Source organism: Portunus trituberculatus, chromosome 39 (assembly GCF_017591435.1).
Source record: "Portunus trituberculatus isolate SZX2019 chromosome 39, ASM1759143v1, whole genome shotgun sequence".
NCBI classification, from domain to species: domain Eukaryota; kingdom Metazoa; phylum Arthropoda; class Malacostraca; order Decapoda; family Portunidae; genus Portunus; species Portunus trituberculatus.
In genome coordinates this window covers 7,493,410-7,508,818 of record NC_059293.1, presented here as the reverse complement: position 1 = coordinate 7,508,818, position 15,409 = coordinate 7,493,410, and the positions used below count along the sequence as shown (strand labels likewise).

The 15,409-nt window shown below is 44.1% G+C and overlaps 1 protein-coding gene and 1 long non-coding RNA gene across 4 annotated transcripts in view; both read right to left on the bottom strand.

Annotated features, from left to right (window-relative positions):
• The window catches only part of LOC123515660 (RING finger and CHY zinc finger domain-containing protein 1-like), a 275,093-nt gene that overhangs the window by 230,747 nt on the left and 28,937 nt on the right, over nucleotides 1–15,409 (bottom strand). For all 3 annotated transcript variants that reach the window (XM_045274475.1, XM_045274476.1, XM_045274477.1), the window contains exon 3: nucleotides 5,367–5,522. In XM_045274475.1, coding sequence (XP_045130410.1) covers nucleotides 5,367–5,522 — 156 coding nt within the window. The remainder of the gene's footprint in view (nucleotides 1–5,366; nucleotides 5,523–15,409) is intronic.
• On the bottom strand, nucleotides 11,816–14,481 carry LOC123515666. The gene is made up of 2 exons (XR_006677954.1): nucleotides 13,680–14,481; nucleotides 11,816–12,642 (listed from the first exon to the last, which is right to left on the bottom strand). It is a non-coding gene; the product is annotated as an uncharacterized LOC123515666 (long non-coding RNA).

The following is a 15,409-nucleotide window of genomic DNA, read 5'->3' as shown; positions in this document are numbered from 1 at the left end:
GCAATTCTGCGGGCGGCTCATTGCACTGGGCTCCACACGGCAGAGGGTTGTCGGGTGGAGGCACTGGACGCAGAAAACAGCAGTTGCGCCAGTACACCCGACCACTGGGGACACACACTTCGTAGGTCCTGGCTCTGCCAACCTCCATGACAATGCCAACCTTGTCCCAGCGGTGAGTTTTTGGGTCCTGCAGTCTGACGTGCTGGCCGACGCTGAGTTTAAAGAGCTCCCGTGCTATCATACCGAACTGCTGCACTTTCGGCATGGGCAGCTGCACAGCGGTCACAGTCTTCGGCTTTGCACTGCCACTCCCTGGAGAAGGCATCTGGGTGGGCGGGGACACAGGACCATAATGGGTGGCCGTACAACATCTACGCTGGTGAGCGGCCGGTAAAGTTAGGAGTGTTCCTTAGTTCCAACAAGCCTCGATCAAACTCCTCACAATCAATGTCTCCAGAGGGGGCCACCTTCAGAATAAGGTGCTTGATGCACTTCACTGCAGCCTCAGCGTGCCCGTTAGCTTGTGGATAGTGAGGGGACGTAACGATGTGTCGCATGCCCCATCGGTTTGCAAAGCTATGGAACTCCTGGCTGGTGAACTGGGGGCCTCCGTCTGTCCTTAGGGGAAGCAGAACACCCACCTCCCGGAAGTATTTGCAGAACATCTGGATGGTGTTGGAGGATGTTGTATACCCTTTGCAAGGGACAACCACAGGCCACCCTGAGTGTCTGTCTACTATCACCAGGAATGATTTTCTGGCGACAGTGAAGAAGTCAGCAGACACAGACTCGAATGGCCATGTAGGATGGTCATCGTTCAGGAGTGGCTCCTTCTGCTGGCTAGGCTGGAGGGTCTGGCAGGATCTGCAGGCTTGGACGGCGCTTGCGATGTCCGAGTTAATACCCGGCCAGAAAACAGTTTGGCCAGCACGGCGTCTGGTGGCCTCAACACCACAGTGGCTATCAAAAAGGTGGGTGAAGACACGTCGTAGCAGGGCAGCAGGAACCACGATTCTTTTGCCGTAGAGCACAAGATCTCCATCGGCATAGAGGCTGTCTTGGAACTTCCAGTATGGCAGCAATGAGTTGTGCAGGGCATAGCAGTCTGAGGGGAAGCTGGAGGTGACACAGTCGAGTAGCCGCACGTATGCTGGGTCCCTCCTCGCTGCGTTATGCAACTCTTCCAGGATCTTGTCCTCTTCAGCAGTCGCACTCACGGCCCTCACAGTCACCACGGTGTGAGAGGAAGCAGTGGAGTCGGCACACAGTGTGTCATCTTCTGGCGCTGGGTGGATCACAGGTGCGCAAGATAAGGTGTCTGAAATCCGCAGGTCCTTCCCAGCACACCACACTGCCATGAAGATGTACGGAGACAGCTTCTCTTTGAGACGCTGGAGGCGTGGGTTCTCCACAGCATCTAGCGTATAGGTGTTGAGGATGGGGACCAGGGGTGGTGATCCATTACCAAGGTGAAGTGCTGCAGTCCCACCAGGTAAAATTTGCACTTGGACATCGCCCAGACAACTGCCAGTAGTTCCAATTCAATAGTGGCATATCTGGTCTCAGCCTCCGTCAGGAACCGGGAACCACATTGAATGAGGCGGTGTCGTCCATTACCATGGTCCTACAAGAGCACGAAGCCAACCCCGTTCAGCCTGGGAGCATCCGTCTGCAGAATGACCAGCAAGGCAGGGTCAAACGGAGCAAGGACAGGAGGCTGTGACAGCGCACTCTCGACTTGCTGGAATGCCTCGTCGTGATCAGGTGTCCACAAGAACTGCCTCTTGGGACTCATTAGGGGCCGGAGTGGGTGAGCAGCAGCGGAGATAGCAGGGGTGAACTCAGCTAACTGGTTGACGAGACCCATGAAAGATCTAAGTGGCGTCTGGATGTCCTGGTGCACCCGGATTGCAGCCAAGCAGGACTGCTTTCCCAGCGTGAGAGTGGCCATCAGGATACCCAGAACGGGGGCCATTTCAGATCCATCAGCTGTAAGGGTGGTGGTCTGCGGAGGAACCTGTAACTGGTCTAGCGGGATCTGAAGGCGCTGCAGGTGTTGGGGGCCCATCACAGTGATGTCAGCTCCAGTATCTGGCATCATCTGCAGGTGTGATGACCAACCCTCATGTGTGACCGTGATGGTGACATGTTGAGGCACTGCAAAGCTGGAGCAGGAAGACATCACACGACGGCAGGAAGGCTGTCTGGGCTTCTGCTGTGGAGAAGGAGCCCCACCAGTGGCATCAGTGCCCTGCTTCTGGTGCTGACGGTCCTTCTTGCAACAGGAGTCAAAGTGGCCAATGCGGGAGCAGAGACGGCACTGGGCTTTGCTGGCAGGGCACTTGACTGTCGATGCAAAGTGGCCCTGACAACCACAGTTGCGGCAGGTAACCTGGGCTGCAGGGCTGGCTCCTTGCCCATGGTGCCTTGCACAACACTGGCACAGCTCAGTTGGTTTTGATGGCTGCTGAGGTTTTTCTGCTTTTGCTCTTCTGGTGATGGGTGAAGGCTTTCACTTGGGCAGGCTGGGCACAGATGGCAGAAGTGGCGCACCTGGCAGCTTCATAGGAGCGGCAGGCCGTGACCATGTCCTGCAAAGAGCACTTATCATCCAGGGAGATGAGGCGCTGAATCAGCTCGTCATCCCGGACACCCATGACGATCACCATCTTGAGCTGAGTCTCCACACAAGCTGGCAGCTTTCCGGGGCAGATGTCAATCTCCTTGGCAAGGCATCGCAGATGTACGTAGAAGTCTGCAAATGTCTCCCCTTCCAACTGTCTGCAGCTGAGTAACTCCCTCCTGCGTATGGCCTCATTGCGCGAACCCTTGGTGTGCACCTCAAGAGCATCCACCACCTCCTCAACACTCTTGTCTGTGGAAGGAGGAATTTGTAGTGTGCTCCAGTACAGGCTGAGTCTCAAGAGTGAGGCACATATGCAGCTGAATGAGCTGCTTCTCCTGTGGCAAGCTAGACAGGTCTACCATGGTGGCATAGTCCTGCCAGCGCCGCTTCCATTCATGAAACAGCTGGTAGGTGGCATCAGGCTTCAGCGGTGGAGGAGTGTGAGCAGCAGGCTTCTGGGTGGAGGGTGGTGGGTGTTGAGGCGGGCGGTGGGGGGGCTCGGGGTCAGCCAAGGCGCCCTCCGCAGGTGAGTGGTAGGGTTGCTGCTGAGCCAGCAAACCTATCAGGGCCTCAAACCGAGCATTGTCTTCCTGCCTTCTGCTGTCTTCCAACTGTCGTCGTCGCTCCTCATCCCTGAGCCTGTTCTCCTCCATCCATTTGACCAGTGCCAGCAGGTCGGATGCAGATATCGGTGACGGAGCTGCGGGGGCAATGGGAGGGGCGGCAAGGTTAAGCAGGGCAGCAGCAGCATCCTGACTCGTTTCCTCTTCATAGTCGACATACTCCTCATACTCGTCACCAGCATAAGGCACAGTAGACATGGTGACACGTGATTTATGCTACAGCACTCCTAACTCACTGGCAAGAGGTGTGAGAGAGTCAGTTTGCGTGTGAGCGTGCTTGCGTGCGTGTGTGTTTGTGTGGCAGTGGCGATCAGCTGTGCGGGTGGCGGGAGGGAGATGGAGCGGGACGGGCAGCGTGACACTCAGTCACCCCCGAGGCATGAGAGAGGGGGATGCATGTCGCTCGCTGTCCAAACGATGCAAACGAAGATCCCTATGCCTTCCCAATGCCTCCTGAGGATGCAGAAGGCACGGCCATGCACAAACACTGCACTAAAACACAGCACAACACTTTACACTGCACAGCACTGCACTTAACACACACGAGTCAGTCACCGCACTGAGGTAATGGCGAGCCGGCGTCCCACAACAGTGCCTCACTAGTTTGCAGAAGTTTCCTCACTGCGCCATCTAGGATGTGCTCCTCTTAGTGTCTCTAGCATTACTGCAGGGTAAGGAGACACACTGGGGGTAAAGTCCGTAGGTATATATTCTACAGGGACCAGTAGAGGTGAGGTAAGGTACAGAGGAATGCAGGGCTGGCTAACTGGTGGCTGGACGCGTCCTCTCTCTCTGTGTTCCCCGAGGCTGCCTGAGCCAGGCTGAGACGAGCTGAGAGGAACGCTACCTAGTTGCCAGGTACTGCTATATATTACACTAGTGACAATAGATTACAATACTGCATTTTACATATACATACAAAAGAGTTGTTTTGTGGTGTAGTACCAATCATCACTTTATTTACATGTGTGAAAATGTCTTGGGTTTGTTTTTAGAGGTTCTGTTGCCAAAGACTTACCACCAACCACTGCCTCAATGCTGAACCTTGGCCTCACAGGATGCAAGTTTATTTTCAGAGACTTTTTATTTATTCATTTATTTATTTATTTTATTTTATTTTTTGGAGAATAGGTGTGTCTCATGAGCCATGAAATACCGTATGCCTCCACGTCAGATAGTATTACCTCTGTTATATGCACAACATATAGAGAAGGGTGGGAATAAGACTTCCTCAAGTCATCCAATTAGCAAAGGCAAAATGCCTTTGTCCTGGAGGATTTTGAGGAGGATTGGAGCAATAGGACAACATACAAATATGAGGTTGTGATGGAGAAGTCCGAATGGAGAAGATAGAGTAACAGAATAAGCAGAAAGATTAAAGATGAGGAAAAGTCAAGAATGTTGGAAGTATCTCTAAGATGGTCATGGATATAAATAAGGCGTTGCACAAGTTGATCTAGGTTGTAGAGTATACAAAGTTAAGGGCTAGTTCAAAAGAATGGTCATTGAAAGGGGAGGAAAGCCAAAGCTGGTGTTTAACAATGTCTCCAAGAATTTAGATCTCTACATAAGGGAAAAAGAGTCAGAATGTGCTCCACTCTATAAGCTATGAATTCAAAGAATTATTTATTGTCAAAGCTGTTGGATGAGAGAAATACAACACAGAAAAATCTGGTTTGAATGATTCTGTAATCAAGGCTGGATGGTGGAAATTAAGTAAGAAGATTCAAGAGTGTGGCTACAAAAACCAGTTAAATCACAGCACACATAGAAGCAACATCCAGCTTTGGATTGAAAATCAATAGAAAGTAGAAAGGAACTAAGAAGGAGGTACTGTCAGCTGCTTTAAACAGTGTTTCAGTGAGGAAAAGAAGAGGTTAATAGAGGAGATGTAGTGTTCTACAGAAAGGAGCAAGTCATGCCTTGGTGATCATATTATCCTAATTGGTAAGAAACTGGGACTTGCATTTATCTATGGCATCCTGACAGTGGTTTAATCCCTAAAAGAAGTGTTACTTATTTAACCTCCAGATCTATTTATATTTTTCTATTATAAATTGGAGTTGCACATGATAAAAGATGATGCATACAGTATATTGAATTGATTATTGACTCACCTTATGAGAGGTTCTTATGTTTGTGGGAAGACAAAGATCACAAATATCACAGTGGAAAAACTTGTCTTTGCCGCCAACTCGACACAGGCCACAGCCATCACAATGGTACATCCCTAAATCCTCATCACCAAACAACTTGCACTTTTCACAAAAATACTGGAAAAAAAATGTAACCATAATAAGAAATTAGATATTGCTTTATGATCTTACAATTCATTTAAGCTATGCTGTTTCATAACATTTCAACTGAATTTCAAAAATTTAGTTAAAACCATATAGACAATGATGCATATGATTTTTATATCAATAAAGAAAAAATTCCTACATACACAAGGAAAGAAGAGTCAACTTAATGACTTTCATGATTGATATTGCATTCATAATATTACCACAAACACTTACCATCAAAAATATAATTAATTCTTGCATACAACTACTGTACAATTGAAAATTTTGTGATATATCTGGCAAATAGTTGGGGTAAATATGAATATCAAAATATCAAGCACATAAAAACCTAGCTAATTTGAGTTTCAATAATTTCTATCTTGGGTTAACACATTGAGGTTCATATGAACTGAACTCGAAATAGCTCTATTACAAACTTTCCATTCAATATCAGTGATATAATCAAATTTAATATTTGTACCTGTCCGAGAAATTATGCTCTAACTAAGAATAATCTATTTTGTCTGAAGACATAAACTTTGTGCTTCTACTGTATATATTGAGACACACACACACACACACACACACGGTATCACTAACTAGTGTAATATGCAAGATGTGTGAAAGAATAATAAAGAAACAATGGATGAAGTTCTTTGAAGACAACAAATTAATATCAAATAGCCAATTTGATTTTACAAAAAGACGGTCGTGTGTAACTAATTTACTGAGTTTCTACTCGAGAATAATTGATAGAGTACAAGAGAGAGAGGGATGGATTGACTATATTCATATGCATTTAAAAAAGGCGTTTGACAAAGATGGATGATTTAGGATAAGGCGCCGCAACATCAGCAGTCATCTGGCGCCACTACGAAATATTAAAAAGAACACCATAAAATAAAAAAAACTATCTAAAAGCAATTAAAAACTACAAAACTAAAATCAGAAAAATTCTAGAATCAAAAGAAACTAAAATACAGTATACAATAAAATCTAAGAAAACATTAAAATACATAGAGTAAAATAAAAATAAAATTTACAGCTTTGGGAGAAGGCTAGCTTCTCCTAAGAATCTAAAAACATCATGATCTTGGGCCAGGCACTCTGGTCCAAGGACCTTTGAGATATAATAGACACCGCTATCTCTACCGCGACAGTGGTAGAGGTAGCGGTGTCTTAAGTCAGTCAAACTGGGGCACTCGACAATCAGGTGCAGAACCGTAAGTGGCACCAGGCAGTCATCACAGAAAGGTTGTGGGTCCCTGGTCAACAGGTACCTTTGTGTAAGGTACGTGTGACCTATGTGCCCTTTGTGTAAGGTACGTGTGACCTATGTGCAGTCGCGCCAATAAAGTCTGTGCACAGCGATCCCGGACATGGGAGTATGTCCACTGAGGGATAGTGGAAGTAGTGATCTCTCCCATTTTTGAGGTTGCAACCCCTGTTAGCCATCTCCTCTCCCATAATGCTGCAACCGCCACACGAATAGAGTGAAATACATCTCGAAACGGAACAGGGGCAGGAAATGGAGCGCGACTTGCTGCCTCTTTAGCGAGGCGGTCAGCGTGTTCATTCCCTGGAACACCTACGTGACCAGGGACCCAACAGAACCCAACACGATATCCTCTTCTGGTGAGTAAATAGAGCCACTCCAGGGCTGATAAAACCAATGGGTGAAGGGAAATAAAAGAAGAGAGAGCAGTAAGAGCACTGCGAGTCACTAAAAATTGTAAAAGACGAAACAGGGAGAGTAAAAATTATCTGTAAAGCTAGGACTATGGCAGACAGCTCCGCAGTGAAGACAGATGTCACTGAAGGAAGGCTGCCACACTGATAAAAAAGAGGGGAAAACCACACTAAACCCAACGCCTGCATCGGATTTGGAACCATCAGTAAAAACGGGAATATCATCAGAATGAGTAAAAAAGTGTTCTAAAAACCGTGAGTGGGACAGAGCTGGTGGAAAATCCTTCTTGCCATCAATGGTAGGAGGGCATAATGACACAACAGGAAGCTGCCAATAACCAAGTCATGGGAGCCAGAAAGAGAGGACAGGAGTGGGGTCGATAGATAAGTCCACCATAAGATTTGCCACTCGAATGCCAAAAGGTTTAGGTAGACTCGGTCGAGTGACAAACGCCTGCGAACGCGAGTCCCGCAATATTGACAGACAAGGGACAGAATCGGGAAGATGGTGGGTGCAAGACCAACACTGGAGCATCGAAGACTGGCACCGGAGGTCGAGCGGCCAGAAACCAGCATCCACTAGAAGACTAGGTATTGGAGATGTCCGAAATGCACCCGTAGCCAAGCGGACCCCAGCATGATGCACGGGGTCAAGCGTGCGTAGTCGTGCATCCATTGCGGATGAATAGATCTCACAGCCGTATTCCAGCTTTGGAAGTATAAGTGTACGGTGAAGAAGCAGCAAAGTGTCCCTGTCCACACCCAAAGAGGTGTGACTTAAAACACGAAGAAGGGATAGTGCTGTCCTGCACGATGCTTTAAGAGAACAGAAATGTGGAGCCCAAGTAAGACGGCTGTCAAACAATAGGCCAAGATATAGAGTGGCCTCCACACATGAGATGCGTCTATTTGCTAAATATAAATCGGGATCTGGATGGACACCACAATTTCGACAAAAATGCAGACATGGTCTTTGAGGTGGAGAATCGAAAACCGTTTATGTTGGCCCAACTGGACACCTGATTTATTGCCAGTTGGAGCTTTCGCTCAATCTGTGACATCCTAGCAGCAGCAAAAGAGATGCACAAGTCATCCACATATAAAGAGTTGTGAACACCATCTGGTAGAGTATCTATAACACCATTTATTGCAACTGCGAATAGCGTAACACTAAGAATACTTCTCTGTGGGACACCGTCATTTAAAGCAGTAGCATCGGAGAGAACACTCCCCACTCGAACCCGTAAAAGACGTCTGGATAAAAACTGCTGAATAAAAATAGGAAGGTGCCCACAGAGACCAAAATTAAACAAGGAACGTAAAATCCCATGACACCAAGCCATGTCGTAGGCCTTCTCCAGGTCAAAAAAGACTGTTACTTGATGGTGGTGATTAGCAAAGGCCTCACAAATAAAAGACTCCAGGGATAAAAGAGCATCCGTAGTAGACCTCATCTTTCGGAAGCCGTACCGTACCGATGACAAGTACTTCCCCCTCTCCAAATACCACACGAGTCTTACATTTACCATCTTTTCTAACATTTTACAGATGCAAGATGTCAAAGATATAGGATGGTAGTTCGTAGCCTGCAGATTATCTTTCCCAGGCTTCGGAAATGGGAAGACCACTGCCACAGCCCAAGAAGATGGAAAGTCACCGGTATGCCAAATCATATTATAAAGAATTAATAAAAAGTTAAAAGCACGGTCAGACATGTGACGCAAAAAGGCATAAGGAATGTTGTCTGGACCAGGAGAAGAGTCATGACACTGAGACAAAGCAGTCAGCAACTCGGAAACAGAGAAAAGGACATTATAAGACTCTCCTCCAGCGGAAGAAAAATTTATGCCGAGAGATTCCATTCTCTGGCGGTGACGTGCGCCCGGGGCTGCAGGATGCCTCCGGGAAACACAGGCAAAGTGCTCCGCAAAGAGGTCGGCGACAGTCCTAGGGTCTGCCACCGTTTGCCCAGCAGACAACAAAACTGGTGGGGGAGGAGCAGAATACTTCCCATCAATTCGGCAGACTTTCCTAAAGACATCCATAAGAGGGGTGTGGGCATTAATGGAAGACACATAAGCTTTCCAAGAGGCTCTTTGTGCCTCTTTCAAAACGCGGCGGGCCCGAGCTCGGCAGCGCCGAAAAGCTTCCAGGCACTACAGATCCCCACGATGTCGCCGGAGACGAGAGAAAGCTGCCCGTTTCTGTTTCACAGCGTTTGTGCATGCTGCGTTCCACCAAGGAACTGGACGCTTAGTAAAGCGCCCGGACGTCCTAGGGATTGTCTGAAGCGCTGCTGAATGTAAAAAATCAGTAAAATAATGAACAGCCTCAGCACAAGTAGAAAAGTCAGCCAACGGATGGATAAAAGAGCTAAGGTCTGTGAATCAAGGCCAATCTGCCTAGTCTAAAACCCAGCGTGGGGCCGGGACTGTGGCTCAGAGTTCACAGATTCTAATAAAATCGGAAAGTGGTCACTACCGTGCAAATCCGGTAGGACCCGCCAATTAAATTCAAGGAAAGAATTAGATGTACACAGAGAAAGATCGATAGCGTAAAAAGTCCCAGTAGGACTGTGGAAATGTGTAACATCCCCAGAATTTAAAACCTCCAATCCCTCATCCCAAATAAAAGAGCCAATTAAAACCCCACAAGGATTACTAGCACCTTCATCCCACAATGGGTGACGGCCGTTAAAATCTCCCAACAAAAGAAAAGGCGGAGTAAGCTGACGCACAAGGCCGTCAAGCTCACCCCTGGAGACAGGAAGCCGAGGAGGGAGATATAAACTGCAAATGGTGTACAGTCGTCCCATAAAGACTTTAACAGCAACCACCTGAAGGGGAGAGTTAAGTTGTAATGGGATAACAGGTGTATCCTGACGGACTAGAATAGCTGTGCCACCGTGGTGGCCCTGGTCAGGGAAAGGAGTGCTAAAAAAGGCACGATAGCCAGGAGGACTAGAATAAGTACTATCACGTAACATAGTCTCTTGTAGAGCTACACAGGCTGGAGAGAACTCCGACAGCAAAGCTCGGAGTTCTCCCCACGAGGCGCAAAGGCCTCTACAGTTCCACTGTAGAAGCTTGAAGATGACTATTTAGGTGCAGTGGACGGGCGAGCCTTTTGAAGGGGCTGCCCATGACTCACCTGACTAGAAATAATCAACCGACGAGAAGACACCAGGAGTTGAAATGTACCGGGTCGTTGGACCGCAGCCTTTCAGCCTACCGGTGAGTGATGCGAACCATCATCACTCCTACTGGTCATCGGAAAACGAGGGTTGGGCTGGACCGCACTTTTTGATACAGGTTGATTGTTTTCTTCCATTGTCACTCCCAAGTCCTTTTCCTTTTTTACTTTCTCCAGTTCTACTTCATCTCCCATCTTATAGATTCCCACTGGTTGTCTTTCAATCTTTCCCATTTCCATGATATGGCTTTTGCCCACATTGAACTCCATCTCCCACTTTTTACTCCATTCCCAGATCTTATTTAGGTCTTCTTGCAGTATTACACAATCCTCTTTTTGCTTTATAACTCTGCACAGTTTTGCATCATCTGCAAACAGATTTATGTAGCTCTTCACTCCTTTTGGCATGTCATTTATATAAATGAGAAAAAGTATTGGCACCAATACTGTGACCCCTGTGGCACTCGGCTTTCTACTGCTCTCCACTTGGACTTCATATCTTTGACTACCGTCCTTATTTCTCTCCCCCTCAAATAATTTTCCATCCATCTCAATGTGTTTCCTTTTAAACCACTCTTCTCCTCTAATTTCCATACTAACCTTGCATGTGGCACTTTATCAAATGCCCTTTTTTTTAAACCCAAGTAAATACAATCAACCCATCCCTCTCTCTTTTATACCCTATCAACTATTCTAGAGTAGAAACTCAGTAAATTTGTTACAAATGACCGACCTTTTCTAAAGCCAAACACTATCATGTACACCTGAAAAGTTACGCCTGTCAGGTATACCTGATACCTATACCTGAGGAGCACACACACTCTTCATGCACACCTGTCAAGTTTGTCAGTTCGCCATGGATTCTCGAGAAGATGAGTTGTACTTTCTCTCCTTATTATCTGTAGTTTTTGTGAAATGTAAAAACAGACGGAGGAAACACAAACAATGGTGTAAGGAATGGATGCAAAGAAGAAATAAATTTACCCATATTAATCTTCTTAATGAATTGAGACATGAACCATCTGATTATAACAATTTTCTGCGCATGAATGAATCAGTGCACAACGAGTTGCTGTCACTTATATCTCCCTTGATTAAGAAGAAAGATACGCAAATGAGAGCAGCTATATCTCCACACGAAAGACTGACAGCAACTTTGAGATTTTTAGCAACTGGACAACCGTATGAGTGTCTCAAATATTCAACTAGGATTTCACCACAAGCTCTTGGACGAATTATTCCTGAAACATGTGTGGCCCTGTACAAAGTTCTGCAGAAATACATTAAGGTATGTCCTGTTTTTTCTTTTTTATTATATTTTTAAACTACCAAATAGAATGTTTAACAAAGTAAGAAACCGTGTAATAAATAATAAAGAAGGAAAAAATAAAGTCATCTTATAATATACTTAAACAACTTTTTATTATCATATTTACTCATTCAAAAGTAAGACACCTTTCAATAATAAAGAAGGAAAAATATAACGTCAACTTTTAATATACTTAAACAAACTTTTTATTTTCATATTCACTCATTCAAATGTTGCAGTGAAATTTGAAAGAAACGTTGCTGCCGTTTCTGTATTGTTGTGAGAAGTTGTGTTTTGTTCTTGTTGCATGAATGGTGTGTGATGTTGCGGACTTGGTGTGGGAGCTGGTGTGTGATGATGTGGACTTGGTGTAGGAGCTGGTGTATAATGTTGTGGACTTGGTGTGGGAACTGGTGTATAATGTTGTGGAGTTGGTGTGAGAACTGGTGTATAATGTTGTGGAGTTGGTGTGAGAACTGGTGTATAATGTTGTGGAGTTGGTGTGGGAACTGGTGTATAATGTTGTGGAGTTGGTGTGGGAACTGATGTGTAATCTTCTGGACTTGCTAAAGTGGAATTTGAGTAGTTCAGAGCGCACATTTCTGCTTCAAATAGTAAATCATTAATTTCTTTTTCGAACATGATGTGCAGGCGTTTATCTTTAATGCCCCTCATTTTCATAGTTACTGTTCTTCCCAAGAGCGTACAACAGTCGATTTGTGGTTGCGGTTGTTTGAAATAATCACGAACAGTGGACAATATTTCAGCTGATGTATCATCATTGGATTTCCTCTTGTTACTGGGCCCAGGTCATGAAATTCCAGTCGACGGTGTAGGTTGATTCGGTTCCCACCGCTCTTCTTGAGAGACATTTGGTGTCAAATCGTTTTCCTCTGGACATGGGTCATCAATGTTCACCTGAAATCAAAAAACATTTTAATTTTGTTCATTATTATATAGATTGCTCATTATAAAATTATTTGCAAATATATTTTTTGTAATAAATGACCACACATATATAATACATATTTTTCTTTTTCAGTTTCCCAACTCTGAAGATAAATGGATAGAAATATCAAAGGATTTTGAGACTCAATGGAACTTCCCACACTGCATAGACGCCATGGATGGCAAACATATTGATATAATTCCCCCAAGAAATTCTGGCTCTTATTTCTTCAACTACAAAGGAAAACATAGTATGGTTCTTCTTGCAATTGTAGATGCAAACTACCGATTTCTCCTTGTGGATTTCGTAACTAATGGCCGCGTATCGGACGGTGGTGTACTCCAAAATACATGTTTCTATGAGAAGTTAGTGGAGAAAAAGCTACATATTCCCCAGCTTGACGACGTCAGTGAAAAGTTTAAAAATGTCCCCTATGTTTTTGTTGCGGACGACGCGTTTCCGCTGACAACTGAAATTTTGAAACTATTTAGACAGGCAAATCTTAATTCTGCAAAAAGAGAGGTGTTCAACTATCATTTATCGCGCGCTAGGCATATAGTTGAAAACGTGTTTGGTATTCTTTCATTGAGATTTTGTATTTTTCATACGGCAATAAATTTAGAACAACAAAATATTGAAAAGGTTGTGATGGCAGCTTGTGCTCTGCATAACTTTTTGATGGATCAACAGCCTACAGTATATGCCCCTGCAAATTGTTTGTATAAAGAAAGTTCCAAAGGTGGAAATATTTTGTCTATTGGCTGCGATAGTGCAGACTCTAATATGAACCCACTGCAATCTTGTAATCGAGGAAATATTTGTGGAAATGCCAAAGAAGTAAGAGAACATTTTATGGATTACTTCAAGGACGAAGGGAAAGTGGCATGGCAAAATAAACACATATTGAGGAACAAACAGCTATTGCATTGTAGTTATAAGTGGGAAAGGCATTCTAAACTAACATTTAAATAAATATTGTCAAAAAGAATAGTTCTCTTTTTCTTACCTCATCATTGTCATTTTCAGGAGATAAATTTGAGACCGATGATCTAGGATTATCTTGGTCCTTTATGAAATCAAAAAGTTTGAAGTACCACAGGGAAGGTTTGTACACATTATCTGCTGAGGCGCCGATTTCATTGAGGAGTCAATTTTCTTCTGCTCCTTTCGAACATTGGACCTCAAACTGTTAATTTTTTTTTTAACCAGTCTCATTAGCATCAGGCTCTATTTCCTTTAATTTCATCACTAATTTTCTGTATGCAGCATCTCTTTTGTCTCTATCGTGATAATCATCAACTTTTACTTTACACAAGCAAGGTTCACTTTTGTATAATTCAATAAACTCACCAAGAACTTCAATATTTCGTTGCGACATTTTTCAATGTGTAACTAAACTGTTTGTTTGATTTAGCACTTAAAAAAATTAAAGGAACTCAACTGTAAAATAAATCAAAATTACAAAGCTGTACACAAAAAAATTTAAACTGTCCATATCAAAGGATTGTTAATAACTGAGAGACCTGTTCAGGTACACCTGATGAAACCGACACACACACATCAAGTTTACTCGCCTGTCAGGCAGAACTGATTGAATTTTCATCAGTTGTCAAGTTGCCTGAGAGGCTAGTTTTTCCCGCCATACACTATCAGGTATACCTGACAGGCGTGACTGTTCAGGCGTACCTGTCAGGTGTACATGATAGTGTATGGCCAGCCTTATATATGGGAACCACCTCAGCTCTTTTCCATTCCACTGGTACTGTTCCATTTTCTATTGAGCATTTTATGATATGTATAGGACTTGCTAGTTCTTCCCTACATTCTTTCAGTATTCTGCCTGAGACTTCATCCAGTCCCATTGCCTTTTCTTCATCCAGTTCCTTCATTAATTCTTTTATTTGAAGCTTGGTTACTTTAATCTCTTCCATAAAGATGGTCTCTCTATTACCCTGTGGTCTTTCAAATTTGCATTCCTTAGTAAAGACCTCCTGGAACTTATTATTTAACAGTTCTGCCATACTTTTTGGATTTTCCACCATCCCATTTTCACCTTTTAACCTTTTTATTGTTTCTTTTTGTCTTATTTTTCCGTTTATGAATCTGTAAAACAATTTCAGTTGCTCCTTGCATTTTTCAACTATGTCATTTTCATAGATCCTCTTCTCTTCCTTCCTCACTTTAACATATTCATTTCTTGCTATCTTGAAATTTACCTTATTTATTGCATTTCTATTTATCTCCACCTTTTCCATACTCCATCCCTGTTCTTCTATGCCCTGGCACACTTTGCGTTAAAGCAATCTTTCTTTCCTTTTCCTTGGGTCTATATTTCAGGACAAATTCCCTGACTCTTCTTTTGTATATTTCCAAGAATAAGTTATATTTCTCTTGCACCCCCTCAGAGTGTGTGTGTGTGTGTATTTACCTAGTTGTATTTACCTAGTTCTAGTTTTACAGGGTCTGGGCTTTATGCTTGTGTGGCCCCGTCTCCATATCTACACTTATCCAATCTTACTTTAAAGGTATGCACACTCGTTGCAGACACTACTTCTTCATTTAAACTGTTCCACGTCTTAATATATCTCTGGAAACTATATTTTTTAACATCTCTCAGACATCTTCCTTTTCTCAGCTTTTTACTATGCGATCTTGTGCTTCGGATGTCATATTCTTCTCTCAAGATCAGTTTCTCATTATCCACTTGGTCCATTCCGTTGATCAATATATAAACTT